The sequence below is a fragment of the Grammomys surdaster genome, unplaced genomic scaffold (assembly GCF_004785775.1).
Source record: "Grammomys surdaster isolate TR1022 unplaced genomic scaffold, NIH_TR_1.0 130, whole genome shotgun sequence".
NCBI lineage: Eukaryota > Metazoa > Chordata > Mammalia > Rodentia > Muridae > Grammomys > Grammomys surdaster.
The window spans coordinates 1660248-1680999 of NW_021604588.1; the positions used below are offsets into that span (position 1 = coordinate 1660248).

Here is a 20752-nt window from a genome sequence, read left to right on the forward strand (position 1 = left end):
CATGCCATTCTAGCCCGCATTCTTATAGCTTGGTCAACCCACTCCCGAGGGTTTCTCTGACATCCTGAGGCTGAAGCAAAAAACATAATAAACATATAATTTTATATACTTTCTAAGTTGATATCAAAGTTCAACATATATAATAAATAAAACAGAAAGGGAGAAAGCGAGGAGGAACACATCAAAGGTAAAAGCCTCTGGGATCAGACTAATGACGACAAAAGCCTTCCCTCAGACAGAAATAATCGCTCACCAGACAAAACTATGTAGTACATCTTTACTCTGATCTAACACTGAGTTCAAAACTATTCCATTGGATTCTAATTACATTTAAAAAGAAAAGTTGGGCAATTACCCTCCAAGTAGATCACTAAGGCTAAAACAGCCCTGAGTAGAGTGCCACATCAGAGTAATTATTACATACATGACCACTGTATGATGGACTTAAAAAGCTGAGGTGAAATGATTTAAAATCAAATTACAACTTTATTTATTTGGTTTCTTGAGACAAGGTTTCTCTGTGTAGCCCTGGCTGTCCTAGTCCTCACTCTGTAGATCAGGCTAGTCTCAAAACCCTCCTGTCTTTGCTGGAATTAAAGGTGTGTGTCACCAAGTTTGGCCATGTTAGAACTTGTTATCGGTTGAACAAGGCAGGAAGAGGGCTGACTGAATAGAGAAGAGATTATCAGGCACTTACTCAGCAGTGAAGGCTGATTCTCATGAGCTGGGAAGTTCTGACCTAGAACAGAGAAAAGGAGTGAAGTTAGACAACACTGGGAAGAAAGACAAAACGACCTAACAGCCATTTCACTTATCAAAAACATAAAGAAATCAAATCTAACCCTCTGACCAGTCAAACATATAATAAGTATGTATTTTTTCCCTTAAAAGAAGATTTTTGTGTGCATGTGTATGTGCTAAGTGCTGGTGCCTGCAGAAGCAGAAGGTGTCAGACCCTCTGAAGGTGGAGTCACAGGTGTTCTGAGTTGTCCACCGTGGTGCTAGGAACAGAACTCTGTCCTCTGCAAGCACACTTAACCACTGAGTCACCTTCCCACAATGTTTCCCTTTTTCTAAAGTAGAACTACTTAAAACTGGACGACGACAACCAGCTCTAGGATCATTGCTCTAAAATGGCTGTGCTGAAGATGTGGCAGAGTTCTCCCCTTGTTTATACGAGGCTTCCGTTCTCAGCAAAGGAAAGAAAAGAAAAGCCCACTGACCAACTAACCTGGCTGTGGGGGTCTGAAGGAGGTATCTGTCGTAAATCTCAGGGCAACAGTTAATACTTGGTCCCCAGTTGGCACCACTCGTTGGGGAGGTTTAGAGGGCATGGCTTTCTTGGAGAAGATGCGTCACTGGGGGCAGAGGTTTTGAACTTTTGTGTGTGCTCTCACGGCCTCCTGCTTGCAGTCTGAGACATGAGCTCCAAGCTATTCCTGCTGCCATGCCTTCACTCTGACATCATGGATTTTAACACGGTGTAACTGTAAACCTGAATAAACTCTTCTTCTAGAACACTGGTTTTCAACTGTGGATCGTGATACCCTCCCCCCCACCCTGGGATCTCATATAGGATATCCTTCCTGTATATCAGATATTTACATTATGATTCATAACAGTAGCAAAATTATAGTGATGAAGTAGCAAAATAATTTTATGATTGGGGGTCATAGCATTAGGAAGGTTGAGAGCCACCATTCTAAAAGTTGTCTTGGTCATGGGTATTTTATTATAGAAAAATAATGAAGAAACAGGTTAAATGTATTCTATGTGTCAAGTGCAATTATTTAATTCTTACACCTCACGTGGTAACAACTATCATTCTTTAAAAATAATAAGAGGAAAAAACAGAAATTGACTATTTCTACAAGATTACACATCTAAAAGTAATGGAATTAGGAAACAAATACAGGCAGTAACAACTGCAAACTATGTAATATAGACTAGTATCTGTCATATGCGCAAGCCTGTGGGCACTGCAAAGCTGTGGATAAAGCGAAGGATAAAGTGATGCAACAGGAACAGGTAAATGTCAAAATATGCCTGGAAAAGCTCAGTTATCCACTGAGGAGTAGGAAGCATGTCAGTATTTACAAAAATTTACTTTGGACAGAAATGCAACCAATATATGCTTGTACTAGCTAGTTTTAAGTCAACCTGATACAAGCTAGGGGTTAACTGAGAGGAGGAAACCCCAATTGAGAAAATGCCTCCATAAAAACTGGCTATAGACAAGCTTGTAAGGCATTTTCCTAATTAGTGATTTCTGGTGGGAGGGCTCAGCCCACTGTGGGTGGTGCCATCCCTGGGCTGGTGGTCTTGGGTTCTATAAGAAAGCAGGAGGAACAAGCCATGAAGAGCAAGGCATAAGCAGCACCCCTCCATAAACATATACTCTAACCCTAACCCATAGCTCCTGCCTCCAGGTCCCTACCTTGGCTTCTTCCCTCAATGTGCTGTGACTCTGGATATGTAAGCCAAATGAGTCCTTTCCTCGCTAAGTTTCTTATGGTTGTGTTTCATCACAGCAATAGTATTCCAACAAGAATGGGCTTATTTAAAACAACATCCTTAAAAAAAAACAAAAAACAACAACAATAACAATAAAAAACTGGACACATAGCCAGACCTGGAGGCACAGGTCTATAATCCAAACTACTTAGGATACTGAGACAAGAAGATTGCAGGGTTAAAGCTTGCTAGGGCAATTCAGTGTGACCCTGTCTCAAAACAAAAAGTAAAAATGGGTGTGTGTATGTGTGAAAATAATGGACATGTACACACACACACTCTCTCATTTCAAATACTAAAAAAGTACTTTTTAGAAAATGTGTTTGCATCTAGTAATATACCTCAAGTAAATAGATTTTCTCCTTATTGATACAAAACAAAACATGGCAACTTAGAGTCAATGAAATATTTTCAAAAAGGAAATGGCTCAATTCTTGAAATTTAATTTAAAAATAGAAAAAGAAGAAAACACTATTATTTTGCTTAACCCAAGGAACGTATATTCGTTACAGATTATCCACAATAGAAAACAGTAACATTAAGAAAACTGTTGAGAGTGAGTTCCAGGACAGCCAGGACTACACAGAGAAACCCTGTCTCAAAAAAATCAAAAAAAAAAAAAAAAAAAAAAAACCAAAGAAAAGAAAATTGTTGAATTGGGGTATAGCAAGGTGATACAATGCTTGCCTAAAAAGTGCTTAAAAACCTGCTTCAACTCTTAATACCCCTAAAAAAATCAAAACCAAATGTTACTAGTGATCATTGTTACCTTTATCTTAAAACACTACTTCTAAAATTTTATAGTCTGTCATCTCAACAACAAAGATGAAAAACTACAAAGCTATAAGACTCACTATCAGTGAACAAACTAAAAACAACCAACAACTTAATGGTATAAACAAAGACACAACACAAACAGGAAGTACAGGGCTGGTCTTCTGACAGGCAGACCTAGGAACTTGCACTACTTACTGTGTGGTAATCCCCACGGTGATTCTGGATGATGACAAGCTGCTTGGGCAGCTTCATCTAAAAAACAAAAAGCATTTGAAGCATCACTTTCCAGTGCCCGTTTTATGAGAGAAAAATGAGTAATGAAAAGAGTGAGACAGATACACTACAGGCAATAACCTGGAGTGCATGACTTGCTTTTAAAACCTTCTCAGCCTGCAAATTGTACCACACATATCTTCTTTTACATGACATGAAAGCAGAAGGAAGAACTATTTGCAAGGAGGAAAGGATCAAGCGGAAGTGGAGGTGTACAAGACAGCAGAAGACCGAGCCCACCGACATTCCAGCACAGACTGGGGAGGGGCTCAGGACACTACCTTGCAGGAGGACCTAATAGGCAGTTAACAGTTGCTGAGGAAGGGCAGTCATATCCTCAGTGGTGTAGCCACTGGTAAGTTACCCTTGAGGGATATACCCTCAAATAATAACCTCCCATTCACCTCTACTTGTTCAAGCAGCCCTGGTTAAAGGGAAGTGGGGGCACAGACTATAAACCAAGTAGGAAGGGGACTTGTTGGGGAAAGTTTAGCAGGAGGCAGAGGGAATATGGGAAAGGATAAATGGGGGAATAGGATTAAACATTTCCTACAATTTAATTGTGAAAGAATAAAAACATGTTTTAAGAAGGATGAGGGATGTAAGAGGGAAATGAGGGCAGCTAAGAACAATGTGTGAAGATGTATATGTGTGAAAATACAAAAACAAAAAACCTGTATACGCTAGCAGATAAAAAAAAGACCAGTAAACTGATGATGGAAACTGGGTGCCATGGTGCATGTCTTTAATGCCAGACTGTGGACAAGGGTGGGTCTGAAGCAGGGGGATCAATAACGTAAGGTTAGCCTGTGCTATACAGGATATCCCCTCTAATAAAATAAAATAAAATAAAATAAAATAAAATAAAATAAAATAAAAATAAAATACCCTTCCCCTAACAAAAAAAGGATGGAGGGAAAATAAGGGAAGGGGATATACAAAGCCAACTTTTGAGCTTTACATTTTCCCCCCACTGTGGTCCTGGGAACCAATCAGGGCTTCCCACACAAACGTGAGGGACGTACTCACCCCACTTATTTAAGTTTGGGCCTGGAACTTGCTATCTAAACCAGATTGGCATGGAACTCTCAGAGATCTACTTGCCTCTGCCTCTCAAGTGAGTGCTGAGATTAAAAGTGTGTGCCACTATACTCTGCCTCATGAAAAATATTGATGTAAATCATGAGAAGTACAGACATTTCCATGAGGTGGTATTTTTGTGGGTTAAAAGAGTTACCCATTTATGGAGTTTACAAATTAGTCTAGCATCTTCTTAAGCTTTAAGTTTCTCTATCCAATCAACTCTTTTTTTTTTTTTTTTTAAACTGGAAACTCTTTTTTTTTTTGTTTGTTTGTTTGTTTGTTTGTTTTTTTTGTTTTTCAAGACAGGGTTTCTCTGTGTAGCCCTGGCTGTCCTGGAACTCACTCTGTAGACCAGGCTGGCCTCGAACTCAGAAATCCACCTGCCTCTGCCTCCCAAGTGCTGGGATTAAAGGCGTGCGCCACCACTGCCCGGCCACACTGCCATTCTTAAACAACAAAATCCCCTGTGCTATCTACCATGGATACGACTCTGACTTAAAGACCAGGTAGTTATCTAATACTACTAAAAGTCCTGAAAACTGAGCAATACTCCTGAGATTGCTGAGTACCAATGTGATCAATTTCTCAAAATTCAAAACCAGGAAGTAATTCTTGAGCATAAATTATCTTTCCATAAATGCCCAAGCCAGCTAAAAGTGCTACCTGCTACATGGCACAGTGGAAAGAGTAATTATAGTGGACTAAGAATATAACTCTAAAATTGATTTTTAAAAATGTTTTAAGGCTGAAAAATCACTTAAAACTTTATTTAACTACAAGATAGCTCTGTGAGAAGAGTCACACACACATATAAAGCAACATTACCTCTAGCCTCAAGAGAATCCCTGGATCTGACCCTGAGAGTCATATCACTGTAAGAGCTCTCGAGATCATCTTCGGTCTCTCCTACAAGAAGGCAGACAATGCACAGTACAGTCTTTATGGTCATGTTCAAAAGCTCCAACTCAACACAGGCTAATGCTACAGTGCAGCTCCGCAGTGTCCAGTACATGCCTGCTGTTTGTTTACTAGACTCCTGTTTGGAATAAGTTCTAAATGAGTCACAGTTAAGCTCCTGTATTTCTTTCAGCCACATAATTATTACTTCCTATACAAATAATGTCTAAAAACCATTCACGGAGGCTTTAATGTAGAGTCCAAAATGAACAGATTAATCAGGGAAATTTTTAGCTTATGGCAAGAAACTACAAGTAAACTGACTATAATTTGAGACATGACTAATGTCGGCCAGCTGGTGACTTTTTCCATGGATAATGTACACATATTCACAAATATGTCAATATCCAAATGACTAATTTCAAATATACTGCCTTAAAAATGAACTAAATTTATGCTTGTATTTTCATAAACTAGTCATAAGAATTTCAAAGTGATGGTTTTAATATCACAATCAAAGATTAACATATGCTAGAAGTGTCAAGTATTAGCTTTCCTTAAACCTGAACAGCTAAATATGCTTAAAAGGATGTAAAGGCTTCCCTCCTCCGTTCTATCCAAATGTATCTTGCTTTATCATAATGTGCACTGGCGTGGTTTTTGTCTTATTTTAAGAAAAATACTTTTCTGATCTTCTCTCTTAAATACCCAGCAAAATTGTTTCTAATATAAAGAAAGACAATGTATGACATGACAGTTAAAAAATTACCTTCTTCAAAGAAATTGACCTGTTGGACAACGGTAGCTTCTAGAAGAGAAAGACATAAAAATATATAACATCAAAAACTAAAGCTTAGAAAAAAAAAAAGAGCATGTGACTAAGGAAAATCAACACAAAATACAAAAGGAAATGCTTTTTTCTGTAAGATAACTAAAACTCTATCATTTCCCTTAGAAATAAATCTGACATAAACTCGTATTACAAAAAAATGCTTTTATTGAAATTTTAAATGTATATTTGTGTGTCACGTGTGTGCAGAAATGATGAGTTATTGGTTCCCCTGGAGCTGGAGTAACAGGCAGTTGTTAAGACATGCACATGGGTGCTGGGTCTCAGGTCTTCTGTAAGAACAGTAAGCAATTTAATCATTGAGCCATATCTCCAGCCCCAAATAAAAGGCATTTATTTAATTTTTTTGAGATAGGGTCTTACTACTTATCCCTGACTAACCTAGAACTCACTATGTAGTCCAAACTAGCCTTGAACTCACAATGGTCTGCTTGTCTCCAAAGTGCTAGAATTAAAGGTGTATACCACCATGTTAAGTTTTTGTATGTCTTCTTTTTTTTTTTGGTTTTTCGAGACAGGGTTTCTCTGTGTAGTCTTTAGCTGTCCTGGAATTCACGCTGTAGACCAGGCTGGCCTCCAACTCAGAAATCCACCTGCCTCTGCTTCCCAAGTGCTAGGATTAAAGGCATGCGCCACCACTGCCCGGCAAGATTTTATAAAACATATACTTTTAAAAAATACTTATTTTCACTGAAGTGTATGTGTAAAAGTGCCTGCAGAGGCCAGAAGAGGGCACGAGAGCCCCCACAGTTGCTGTTGTGAGCTGCCTGACATGGTGCTGGAGGTAAACTCTGGTCTACTAGAAGAGTAAGCATTCCTCAAAACCAATCCTTCTCGTTCCAGGGCTTTAATTGTTTTGTTTTGTTTTGTTTTGAGGCAGAATTTTAGACAGCCCAGGATCACCTCAAATTTACTATATAGTTCAGGTTGGCTTTGAACATCTCATCCTACCATAAATCTATCTCTTGAATGCTGGCTTTGCAGGTGGGTAAAACTATACCTGGCTAAAGACAAAATTTATTTTTTCCTTTCACAGGCCTGTTGGTACTCTAACTATAACTTGTGTGCAGAAAACATTACATTGTACATTGACAAACACTTCAGGTTCCTACAGGTCCCACAGTTTACACATTCCAGTTCTCCCATTTACCAGACTCTCTCTACTTCCTTCAAAAGCCTAACAAGCTGAAGGAACAAAAAAGTCCTTAGTACACTGGTGTGAGGAAGTATGAACAGAAAGAACAAATTCCCTTTTTTAGTTCGGCAGGTGATGTACATCACTATTCTTCAAGAATGAGGAAGTTAAAGACAATCAAACATATTAACCGAACTCTAAGACTCAGGGTTTTCACATGGGCTTTTATGATGCTTCTATTTTCTTGTTCTCTGATCCTTTCTCTCCCTCCCTTTCTCCCTCTCTCCCTTCCTCCTCTCAGTTCTTCGAAATGGTTTCACTGTGTAGTCCTGGTTGTTCTGAAACTCACTCTGTAGACCAGGCTGCAGCAGACTCAGAGAGCTGCCTGCCTCTGCCTTCTAAGTGCTGGGATTAAAAAGGGTGCACCGCCACCGCCCAGCAGTTTGTCTTTTTCAGTAATGGAAGTTAAGCATAACTCGGCAAAAATACCAAATAAAACTGTAGAGGAATAGGATGACTCAGACTGTATAGAACCGGGGAAATATTTTTTTTCAACTTTTGTCTCCCTCTGCTTTTTAAAGGGCATAAAAGCTTTCAGCATCCCAACAGTGTTTTCTGCCAAACCTAAGCAAAGTCAACTGAAAGCCATAAGGAGACCCCAGGAATGCAACAGTGGTTATGGTAGGAGGCTGAAAACACAAAGCTTGTAGACTAGCCACTTCGTTTTTCTTTCCTTTGTTATGGTGCTGAGGACTGAACCTAAAGTACATGGCTAGGCAAAGCACTCTACAGATGAGTTAGCCTGCACTCTGCCTCAAGTTCCCAAACCAGACACGGTCTAGAAAGTAACCACGGGGTCCTGCAATACTTCCTGTAACCAGTGAGGTTCATTTCATAACAGCCGAAGTGGGCCTGTCTGTCTGTAAGTTTCTTTTTGCTCTTTACCATGACATATACATCCTGGATTGTTAACAGTTGTAATGCTCCAATAAACTCTGTTTTTGAGAGTTGATTTTCATGTTACTCACTTTTGGCTGATAGATGGAAGTATGATTTCAGAATGTGATTCTAAACATTATATTATGAATTTGGAATTTTTTCAGATCAATTTAATTAAGTTAGTATAATATTAGTCAAAGTTTAAAGTTCTACTGAAAATAGTGGAAGTTATAAATCAACATCTAAAATATACCTGTCAACATTTTTGCTAGGAAACAGAAAACCAACCACTCCGAGAAACTTGCCAATAGCATCCTGTTTCTCTCAGACAGCTAATCTACTGTTTTAGACTAGGTGCCCCAGGATTGATTCTTCATTTTCTTTTTTAAAAAAGTAAAATGCAAAATTGCTAGCATGGTGCTGCACAACCAAGATTCCAGCATTCAGGAGTGGCTCAGGCAGGAGAATCCCAGTGAGTTTGAGCCAGCCTATGCTATACAGTAAGACTCCAGTTCAAAACAGTCTCTCTCCCTCTCCTTCTACCTCCAGTGATTTTTACTGTTGGTTTTTTTTTTCTTTTTCACTACCTAATGTATTCCTGAGATACAGAAAAGAGAAAAAAAAAAACAACCTTATAGCTTTTTGTGGTTCTAGCATTTATTTAGGTCAGCCATTGACATAGGAAGTGGTTAAAAAGAAGTTTGTTCAAACATAGCAACATAAGAAAAACAGTTTGAGACTAGTTCTAACAAATCAGAGTCCATACAAGGTTTTAGGCATGCTGTCTTGCATCTATCTACCTACCTACCTATCTATCTATCTTTGGAGACAGGGTTACAGGGCCTTGCTGCACGCCCATTTGGTCCTCCTGTATCAAGCCTCTGAAGTGATCGGGACTATACGTGTGTGCCTGGCTCATTTTCATCTTTTTAATGGAAATTACAAGAATATACAGTCTGGGCTAAAGAGACGGCTCAGTGGTTAAGAGACTGGCTGCTCTTTTAGAGGGCTGGTTCAGTTCCCAGCTCCTATATGGTGACTCACAACAAGTAACCCTAGTTCCAGGAAAGCTGATGGCTCTTCTGACTTCCATGTGCACCAGGCATCTATCCATACATGCTGGCAAACACTCATATGCATAAAATAAAAATAAATGTCTTTAAAAAAAACAAGACAAAAAACCATGACAAATCCGCAGCATCTGTTCTGCTGACAGAAGACTTCCTGCTTTGACGTCACTTCCCTATTACTCAGGTTCCTTCCTTTCTTTTCTAAGACAGTCTTACTTAGTCCAAGCTGCTGGCCAAGAATTCTAATGTAGCTCAGACTGGTTATGAATTTGTAGCAATCCTGTTTCACACTGCTTCCCCACCCCCACCCCAAGTGCTAAGATTACAGTCATGTCCCCTTGCTAAATAGAGAATTTAAGAAACTCACATGGAAGTCAGGCATGGTGGCAAGTCTGTAATCCTAGACTCAGAAAGTGGAGTTAGGAAGACCATGAATTCAAAGTCATTCTCAGCTATATAGCGTTCTTGAGGCTAGTCTGGGCTACATGCGACTGTCTCAACAAAACAACCCCCCACCCCAAAAAATCAAAAGAGAAACTCTTGTAAGTAAAAGCATATCCGATAAGGTACACACTGTAAAGTTCTTCGTAGTATCCAGAAACTAAAGATGCTGAACTGTAAGAACCAGTCCAGGCCTAGGTAAAAATAAGTTTAATAGAGAAAGTTGTAACTATGCACTTATAGAGAAAAATTAAATATTTTTGTCTTAAAATTTAAAATGAATTTCAACCACATCCAACACAGGTTTATGTAAAGCTAAGATGGCTTTGATCTCCTGGTCCCCTTGCTTTCACCTTTCAAGCACTGAGACTATGGCAGGAGCAAATGGGCCCAGTTAAAGCTACAGACTTTATTGCTCTATTTCCTCATTTGCATATGTGTGTACAGGCCTGTGCAGCTGTCCACGTGCACGTGGAGACTAGAGAAAGAGAATCCATGTCTTCCTCTATTGTTCTCTGCCTTATTCCAATCAGACAAGGTTTCCTCCTAAACCTGAATTTGTCATCTCAGCTTGGCTGGTTAGCCAGGAAGCATCCAGATCCACCTGTCTCCAGGTTACAGGGGGTTACAGACACTGAGGCCACGCCTGTCTTTTGTGTAGGTGCTGGAAATTTGAACTCCACACTTCAGGTATGCAAAGCAAGTACAAACCACACCCCTAGATCCCTAAAACCAGATCGTGAAACCTCATGATCTACATCAAGGCAAACACTCAAAATAATTTAAATTAGAAAAACAAAACTGAACGAAACCAAGGGCACGTTTTTATGGAGAGAAAAAAAAACAAACCTCACTTTTCTACTCAGTATAAATTTAACAAAGGCTCATAAAAAAAAAACCTTGTTAGCACATTTCTGTAATTCAACTTGGGAAGTGGAGGCAGGAGGATGAATAGTTTGGGGTTATCTACAGCTACAAAGTTGAGACCAGTCACAATACATGAAACTGTTTTTCAAGAAAACAAATCAAAAACAAAACACTATCAACAGAAAAGGAACAAAACAAAAAACCAAGAAGGTTGAGAGGAGGTGGCCAAGTGACAGAACACTTGACAAGCCAGTGTCAGGCCATGGCTGACTCCTTAGAGCAACACAAAAGGACTTTATTATTATGCATTCTCACAGGAATTCAAGTAATAAGACTTAATTTTAGACAGAATAAAATCTAATTAACTACAGTGGGGCATCACACTAACCCATAAGCTGAGATAATGAACAAAGTAAAACTCTCAAGCCAACCATAAAATACACACACTTATGCATTTTGCTGCTAAGAATCCTCCATAAAAACCTCTAAGAATTAGAGAAAAACAAACCTCTTTCACTCATTTTAGCATTTCCATTTGTTTGATATGTTGAATCTGTAAGAGACACAGTAAGACAACAATTAGAGCTGAAAGAGAATGCATCATGCAGCTCCTTACTGCAGCTCTTGGAGATTTTAGCCTGGTAAAGGGAGCGGCTGAGGTGCAGCACAGACTGGCAGAAAGGACCACAGGCAGAAAGCAAAGCGAAGAAGACTGCACAGATTAGCTCAGTAGCTTCCTGTCACGGTTGTGAAACTGACTTAAAGACTTCCAAGGTTTTAGTCCAGAGGAAATGTAGCCAAGGCACATTACATAGCTCCATGCCACAAGTCATTGTCTTTTATTTGTCTTTCTAATTAATAATATACTGAGAAACCCGCCGACCTTAATTTGAAAGAATCACGCATGGACAGAAGCTCTGTAGCACCATGAAAGAAATAACCTTTTAAAAACAAAGTGGAGCCCTTTTACACACACACCAGTATGCAAAGATTTCTTTGATACGTGTGGAAAATGAAATGGAAACAAAAGGAGGTGCACAAGAATATTCACTGACCCAAGATTCATGTTTTAAAGAGAGACGGGCAGTTGACATAGCTCTGCTAGAAAGCTTGCCTAGTGTGTGCAAGGCTCTGGGCTCAAGCCCCAGCACTGCCAAAACGATGCAGGTGAGATAACTATCTCTGGAGACTAAGCTGACACTGGTCGCTCCTGATGTTAGGGTAAGGTGGACAGAACAACGGATGAAGAAAGACTTCACTAGTCTCACGTAGCTCAGGCTGGCATTAAACTCCCTTCGTAGCCAAGATGACCACAGTCTCCCAATCGATCCTCCTGTCTCCAGTTATTACAAGTGTGCACCACCTTGCCTAGCCAGGCTTGAGCCATATGAATACATGTTTCCTCTAGAACATACATTGTATTTATAAGAAGAGTTAAATCAACACAATAATCTCTTACCAGGTCTTGGGCTTCTTAATGGGGGTCTGCATAAGTTACTTATAGGGTCTTCACTCATCACTGGTATAGGAAGAAAAAATATGTGAAACATAAGATTTACTATGTAATCATCCTCATCTGGTCAGGAAAGTTTCCTAAACTTTGATTATGGTTGAAAACTAAAGGCAAATTTTCTCTAAGGGACAGCTTCTTGTTAACTACTAACAACAGTAAACTAGAGTGAATTACCTGGTATTCTATATACCTGAAGAAGAACTTTTTCACAGTAGACCTTATTGTACTAAAGACAATGAATAGTAAATAAAATTCTTCTACACTGTTCAACCAAGTCATGATGGTGTATTATGGGAGGTAGAGGTAGGAGGATCAGGAGTTTGATGTTAGGTTATCCTCTACCACACAGTAGGGCTGAGTATCAGCTTAAGACTATGTGAGGCCCTGTCCCCCAAAACCCAAAACTATTAACAGCCAAACTGTGGGACTAGAGATGTAGCTTCTCTTCTCCAGTCTATACTAAGCCCTGGGTTGGATTCTCAGCATGCTAAAGCAGGGTGAGGTGGGGGACCAAAATATACACGGTATCATCAATTTGATTATCTCTTCATGTGTGAAGCTGAACTTTGCTTTTTTTTTTTGAGCTATGTCTGATTTCATAGCACAAGCAGGCCTTAGATTGGAGGAACCCTTCTGCCTTGGCTTCTCAAGTGCCAGGATCATAGACATGTGTTATCACACAAAATTTGTGATATATTTTTAGAGTCAACTTCCTAAAAGTTAACATATACTCTTCAACTATTTAATCTTGTATATGTCCAATGGAAAGATTAGCTTTAAATGAAATACTAACGCTTGCCATGTTTCATTTCAGATGCTCTGAGTTCAAAGGTATAGTTGTTTTTTTTTTTTTTTTTTTTTTTAGGTTTTTCGAGACAGGGTTTCTCTGTATAGCCCTGGCTGTCCTGGAACTCACTCTGTAGACCAGGCTGGCCTCGAACTCAAGAGATCCACCTGCCTCTGCCTCCAAAGTGCTGGGATTAAAGGCATGTGCCACCACCGCCCGGTGAGGTATAGGGTTTTTAAAAAAGCCATTTAAAACACGCTGGTTTTAGTCAAGAAAATTATGTATAAAAATTCGTTTTCTCAGGCCAATAGGCTAGCTCAGTGGGTAAAGGTACTTGCTGCCACGTCTGACAACTGGAGTTCAATACCCATAAATCATGTAAGGACAGAGGAGAATGTACTTCACAAGGTTTTCCTCTGACCTCCACAAGTGTTCAGTGGCACCCATACACACATCACAGACACACAAGAAAAACAAACTTTGGGGAACTAATAAAAATATCCTGTCTCCCTGTTACAGTGATTCTAAGACAATTTTTACTACATTTTAAATATCTCTGATGTCACATACTATATAATTATGGCATCTTAACATAAATTACCAGGAAATTGGCAGGAAATCTGTTCTCCTTTAGGTGGTACAGGAAGCAATGATGTCGCCCCACCTTACAATTGATACCCTGGATTCACAGAAACACAGCACTAAGCCGACAGAACTGAAACTCACTGTGCTAGGGTTTTACCATGCAGAAACAGCCAAGCAGAAGGCACTGTGACATAACCATTTGACACTATGAATTATGACTTCACTGAAAGTGAATATTTGGGGAAGATGAATAGGTTTCAAAAAAGACAAACCTGAGCCTGAATGTTAATTTACTCATGTATCACGTGATCTTAGAAAAGTCTTAGATACTCTGAACTTCAGTTTTCTCATCTATTAAGGGGGTAGAATACTCCCTGCAAGGTTCTGAAGATTAACAAAGTAGCCAATAGTTGAACTTACATTTAACGTTTTTACCCTTGTCTATCCTAGGAAGTACCCATATGGCTCAACTTTGTGAAATGATAAGACTCACAAAACTCTTGTGATGGATTGATTGATTAGTGTTTTTCCAGACAAGGTTTCTCTGTGTAACACCCCTGGCTATCCCAGAACTCTCTTTGTAGACCAGGCTGGCCTTGAACTCATAGAGATCGCCTGCCTCTGCCTCCGATGTGGTGGGATTAAAGTCCTGCACCACCATGCCCAGCTTGAGTTGTGATTCTTGAGTCTTTGGCAGAAAAAGAGAAAACCAAAAAACCAAACTATTCTTACCTGAAGTCTCTGGTGTTCTAACAGTTTTCTTTGAGACTGTTTGGCTTCTAACAGGTTGGGAAGAAGGTTCATCCTCTATAGCACAGACAAAAGATAAAATTCAAGTTAGATAACCTGGGAGAGATCATGGCACAGAGTATATATATTTAATAGTAATCCATAAACTGTAAAAGTACTCAATTTCTCTAGGTTAAAAACTTGGGAATTAAACTAGTTAAAAATCTTATTAAGATACAGTACTCTGAGGTCTGGAGAGGGTTCAGTGTTTAAGAGCGTTTGCTGCTCTTTCCAAGGAATTAAGTATTCCAGCATACCAGTCCAAAAGGCTTACAATATTCTGTAGCCTTCAGCTCCAATGGACCCAACACCACCTTCTGGCTTCCAAGGGTACCTGTACACAAATGTGCATATACTCACACAGATACATGCAGCTGTACACACATATAAGTTAAACAATATATAAACCACCAAATGTTGCTTTACAACAAAATGTTACTTTAGAAAGTTAAAAAGGTAGGTTCAAGATTCAAAAAATGGTGTGGATTCAGTAGGTAAAAGAAATGTTTAAATCATCTAAAAAATGTACTAAAAAGTAAAATGTATTTAGGTGCAGGAGGCTCTGTGGCAAAGTCAATAAAAGGTAACATAATTACATTGCCTCCCATGTGCAAACACTGCCTCAGATTCTGAGAATTTAGATACCCAAGTATCTAAATTATGACCAGGCATACATGCATGAGAGGTTCCTTTTTTTCAACCTTGCCATCATAAAATAAATACTATTGGCATGTATAAGCAAATAAGCTGTCTCGTTACATCCAAAAGAATGTGCACATCTCTAGCGTGAAGTTTCCAAAACCAACAGATCTTCAAGTGTGTCAGGATTTTAAGGGCAAGTAGGTAAATCTGCAAGCCCTTTACTGTGCTCTAAGCTGAGAATCTACTCCTTTTTAGACACACCAGATGTCTACCATTATTACCGAGGTCATCCCACTGTGACTCTACCCTCATAATTTTACTTCATAATTACATGGGGCTTACTGGAAACCACCTGTGGCTCAGTTATATCCGAGAGCAGGGAATGGGAGGATGGTTTGAAGAATTTGTTTCATCTGTGACTTAACTAAAACTATAGTACACACCCCTGTCGGCATTTGGGGCTTCATGTAGAAGAAGCTTGCCTTAATAAATAGACCGTGGTTTTGTTTCGGTACTTTGTCAGCCTTGATTTGTTTAGCTACTTAAGGTTACAGTGATGGCCTTCAATCTGGGGGAGAGTCTGGCAAAGATCAGACTGTATATTTGGAGTAATGTCACCAATTCATTAAAGCTGGCTATTCCTCATAGCATCTGCCTAGAAAATATCTCATTTTCCCAATCTTGGTGAAAAAAAGAAACCGACTGTAAAGTTAACTTAAAACCAGGATTTTCAGCTGGGGACTTGGGGCCCCCGAGATTTAAAAAAAAAAAAAAAAGGAAATGGAAGTGGCTTCAGTAACCTCAGAGGGGACGGAAATGAAACCGAGCGCAGAGTAATTTGGGGCTCCGACAATGGCTTAGTCGCCGAACTCTAGCAAAAGCCTACAGAAAGAGGAGACCTAGACACCCCTAGACATTCCTGATGCTCAGGAATGAGCAGAGCGCCCCACCAGCGCTCGGGTCACTTCGCACAACACCATCCTTTCGGCTCAGCGCGTCCTTCCCTCTTGAGGGTCCGAGTGGACTCAACCCGGGAGTGCGCGCCCAATGGGCCGCAGAATCACCACTACTCTGGCAGGGCCGGCCTCCTTAGGGGCGCGCCTCCCGCCGCGTGCGCCCGTGCCCGCCATCGCGCGCGCGCTCCCGAGCAGCTGAGACTGTTACCTCTGCGGTCCTCGCTTGAGGACTGAGAGTCCTGTAACCCTCGTCCGCTCGTAGTCGGAGACAGCTGCGGCTGCTGTGAGTGCTGCTCAAGACGAGTAGACCTCCGCGTCTTCATCTCTTCGGCTTCCTGAGGCCCCTGCTGCCTCCGTTGTCGAGACCGAAGATTGTAAGTGCTTTCTCTCACTTCCTCTTTCGCAGAATCCGGTCGGAACTTTTCTGGCGGGGTTCGTCTCCTCCCCGGAGACCTTTCTTTGGCCGCCCGGGACTCGAAGTCGCCGTACACTTCTGGCGGCTCTTCTGAAAACCTCACTTCCCGTCGTCCGTGGCGCGACGGATGAGTTCCGTACGCAGGCGCGTCACTGCCGTCGCCATTTTGAGGGGCGAGCCTCTGTCTTCCCTCCCGGATGGGGGCTCTGGGTGTGACGTAGATGGCCCATCCTTCTCCCAGCCCCTCGGCCTGCCACCTCTCTCCCGCCATAGTTGTTTACGTAGCTGGTAGTCCGTAGTGGGGATGAGTTTGCCGCGGCTAGATGCCTCTAGGTGGTGGCGATGGCTTCGGCGATGTTGTCGCAGTGGTCAGGGAGGCAGTTGAGAGTCTCCGGGGCTGCCGCCTGCGTCCTCGCTAGTGTGCCACAAACCAGCCCCGGGGCCCATGGTGTGTCCTAAGGGCTGTGGGAGAGGCAGTGCCCGAGCTGGGTCAGCTGCTGTGGGTCACTCCCGCCTCCTGGCTGGAAGCACCAAAGAGGAGGAGAAGGGGGAGGAGGACGTCTCTGTCCTGGGCCTTGAGGGAGGGGAAGGTGGGGGCGACGAGGAGGTGGTAGGGCAAATGGCCCATGCCAAGCTGCTGGTGGCCAGTTGCCCACCACAGGAGGCGCTCGCTGGTCCTGGCTTAGGGAAAGGGCAAGTTTCAGTCCTTGATCCCAAGCTGTTGCGCAGTTTCCCTGCTACTTTGGCCACTCCTTTTCAAATGTCCCTGGGAGGAGAAATGATCAGAGAGAGAATTTTGCATGTCATCTTATGGCGAAAATTATAGTTTCAAGCACCTTTATAAAACTGCTTTTACCCATTTTAAAATTTTAACTCACCTGTGGGCCCTTTAAAATCGTGTTTAATTATACTCTTGGGGTGGATTTCCATTTTTGAATCGTACTCAAAACAACCTTATTCCTGAACTTTTACGTGAAAGTTCTGATTCAGCAACACTGTTGGGAATGCTGAATGCTGCCTTAGACACAGTATGAAATGATTAAAGATGGCAGGGTAATTTTGAGAGCCATCTTTTACTTCGATTCTGGATATGGTATTTCTGTATTTCATTTAGAGTTTCTGTATTCACAGAATACGAAAACGTGATCAAAACCTTCAGCTCTGCATACCATATTTACAAGTGTGTAACAAAATTTAGACAAACTGAAGAAGAAAGGTTGGTTTACTTGTAAAGTCTTGAGTTACTCCCGGAAGACTTTGTATGATATAAATGAATGCACACACTTCCCCACTCCCACAAATACTGGGGACTGAGCCTAGTGCTTCAAGCTTACTTGGCATGTGGTTTACCAGTAAGCTATACCCTAGCCCTAAAAGAGTAGATTTTAAGTTTTTATTTGGAAGTCACGTAACAATGATTTTGAAAAAAAAAATAAAGTATCTGCCTTTACCAGTTATTTTAAATAATGACCTTAAATTGTTACTCAGACAAATTCCCAGTTACTGGAATTTTCACTAATAGTCCATAAATTTGGTCAGTAACACAGAATTAGATGACTCAAGAGTCAGGCAGGATATATCCTGTTTGGAGCTTCATTTAGCATTGTTTATTAAATACAAAGAAATATAGCCAAAGAAACTAGAGGAACCATAACAAGACAGCTGCCCTTTTCGTGTGTGTGTGTGTGTGTGTGTGTATGTGTGTATGTAAGAGAAAAGAGAAGGGGGGGGGGCGTGTGACATATCTTACCTATCCTGGAACTGTAGACCAGACTGGCCTTGGGCTCACAGAGGTCCATTTGCCTCTGCTCCCCAAATGTAAGTTTAAAGGTGTGGGCCACCACACTTGGTCCCACTTCTTTAAAAAACTTTGAAAGGAAAAATGAAAATGATTCTCATTCATGATAGCCTGAAATATTTGTGAGACTTTTTTCTACAAAATGCTAAAAAGAACTGATATTTGGTAATGTCTGCTTGTGTCTTTTCCAGTAATGCTTTCTTTGTAAAGTGCCTCTTTACACAATTAACAGTCACAAAAAGATTTTAATAATGTACAGCAACGAAAGGATATAAATTTTATAGTGTTTATATTCTAAACTCATAATGCAGTGTGTGCAACAGATGACTAAAGACACCTGGGAGTTGGCTTGTAAAACTCTGGTTTGAAGGATACACTGAAAAAGAAAGTAAAGAGGTTCTATACATAATTGGATAATCAGAGAAAATGAGAGGTTGCAGAGGTTATTGGGTAATTGGCATATGTTTTGTAATTAAAAGTACTTATAACGTAGTTTTATGAGTGGCTTTTTCAAACAAAAATTAATAAGGATGTTAAAGTTTAGAGGCAGTTAACTTCAGCATTAGCATAGATTTGTTTAGGATTTTCCCTGTTGCCTAGGTCATAGGAATGTGTCATCTTAACTCTGGCAGCTGACACCCACACCTAGCAACTTTGCAAAAACCAAACTTGGATTACTATGAGTTAAAGCCAAATTCTTGTCAAACCAGATATTCTGCTGTAGGTGTTTTCCAACCTCTTTTGGGCCAGCTTTGTATACGAAAAGAGGTAACATTATAGACAGTAGATTCATCTCCAGTATTATGAGATTTTTCCGGACTGTAAGTGTGGCAGTCTGAGCTTTGAACAAAACAGTTTCTTTGGGAATTAGAGAAATGTGGAAGAATGAGGAGTTATACTTAGAGAATTTTCAGTATGCTAGAGAAGACAGATCACAAAAAATAAAATTGAAATTACTGACTGGTGGGCTGGAGAGATGACTCAGTGGTTAGAGCACTGACTGCTCTTCCAGAGGTCCTGAGTTCGGTTCCCAGCAACCACATGGTGGCTCACAACCATCTATAATGGGATCTGGTGCCCTCTTTCTTGTGTGTCTGAAGATAGTTACAATGTTGTCATATACATAAAATAAATAAATCTTAAAAGAAAAGAAATTACTGACTGGTATGTGTATCTAACAAAGTTATATCTAGAAATCCTGTGTTCTTTATATTGGCTTCTAAATTAAGCAACTTTTAAATTAAAAAGAAAATTGTGTATAGGTATTTTGCCTGCATGTATGTCTGTTTACCAAGTGTGTGCCTGGTGCCAGTAGAGGCCAGAGGAGGGCATATGATCCTGGGATTGGAGCTATAGACAGTTGTTAGCCACCATGTGTGTGCTGAGAATCAAATCTCCATCCTCTGTAAGGACAGTCAGTGCTCTTCAGCTGTTTTAAATGAAAGTATGTTATTGGGGAGGGCTTTTCGAAACAGGGACTAATGTAGAGCAGACTGGCCTAGAACTCACCATGTAACTGAGGTTGGCCTAGAACTCCAGGTTCTCTTGCTCCAACCTCTCAAGTGCTAGGATCACAGATAGAAGTCACTCTCACCATGCCTGGCAAAGCATTTAAAAATATCTCTTTTTAATTATTGAAGGAGTGTGGAGGGTGGCTGGAGAGAGATTGCCTATGTCTTAAGAGTACTTAGTGTTCTTATTGTCCCAGCACCCACATGGCCCCTCACAATAGTTTGTAACCCCAGCTGTAGGTGATCTGATGTCCACCACTGGCTGCCTTAAGAACATGGTTCACATTAACTCCCATAGGTGCATGTATACACATATAAATAAAATATTTTTTAAAAGAGAATTGGTTTATTGTGCATAATCACTTTTTTTTAATCCTCTTTTGTTTTTTGGAAATGGGGTTCCTCTGTGTACCCTTGGCTCTGTAAACCAGGCTAGCCTCAAGCAGAGATCTGCCTGCCTCTGCCTCTCTGCCTCTCTGCCTCTCTCTCTGCCTCTCTCTGCCTCTGCCTCTTGAGTGCTGGGATTAAAGGCCTGTGCTACCAATGCCTGGCTGCATAATCACGATTCTGACTGGGCTAGGAAATACTATGGGAATTATGGCTTTTGTAGCGAAGGACAAAATTATTAATTTTAATAAGGAAAGGAGGAAATACGTGGACTGTAGCTCAGCTGACAGAATGCTTGCCTAGCAAGCACCAAGTCGCGGGTCTTAGCCCCAGTATTGTCTACACCATACATGGTGGTACAGTCCTTTAATCCCAACAGTCAGGAGCAGATCTCTGTGAGCACAAGACCAGACTGGTCTACAAAGTGAGTTTCAGGACAGCCAGGGCTACATGGAGAAACTTTGTCTCCAAAAATCAAAACAAAATGAAACTTCAAAGTGGATATGGTTGTAGATACCTTGAG

At 40.7% G+C, this 20752-nt stretch overlaps 2 protein-coding genes across 4 annotated transcripts in view; one reads left to right on the forward strand and one right to left on the reverse strand.

Annotated features, from left to right (window-relative positions):
- The window catches only part of Tor1aip1 (torsin 1A interacting protein 1), a 29647-nt gene extending 12512 nt beyond the window's left edge, over window positions 1-17135 (reverse strand). Inside the window, exons 1-9 of one of the 2 annotated variants that reach the window (XM_028759610.1) lie at window positions 16327-17135; window positions 14464-14538; window positions 12306-12365; window positions 11355-11399; window positions 6314-6352; window positions 5473-5553; window positions 3487-3543; window positions 698-739; window positions 2-70 (exon numbers count right to left, since the gene is read on the reverse strand). In XM_028759610.1, coding sequence (XP_028615443.1) covers window positions 2-70; window positions 698-739; window positions 3487-3543; window positions 5473-5553; window positions 6314-6352; window positions 11355-11399; window positions 12306-12365; window positions 14464-14538; window positions 16327-16804 — 946 coding nt within the window. In that variant the 5' untranslated portion in view covers window positions 16805-17135. The remainder of the gene's footprint in view (window position 1; window positions 71-697; window positions 740-3486; window positions 3544-5472; window positions 5554-6313; window positions 6353-11354; window positions 11400-12305; window positions 12366-14463; window positions 14539-16326) is intronic. The other variant, XM_028759619.1, reaches the window with a different exon arrangement.
- The window catches only part of LOC114614152 (torsin-1A-interacting protein 2), a 32977-nt gene continuing 28540 nt past the window's right edge, over window positions 16316-20752 (forward strand). For both annotated transcript variants that reach the window (XM_028759642.1, XM_028759660.1), the window contains exon 1: window positions 16316-16492. The gene's annotated coding sequence lies outside the window, so the exon portion shown is untranslated. The remainder of the gene's footprint in view (window positions 16493-20752) is intronic.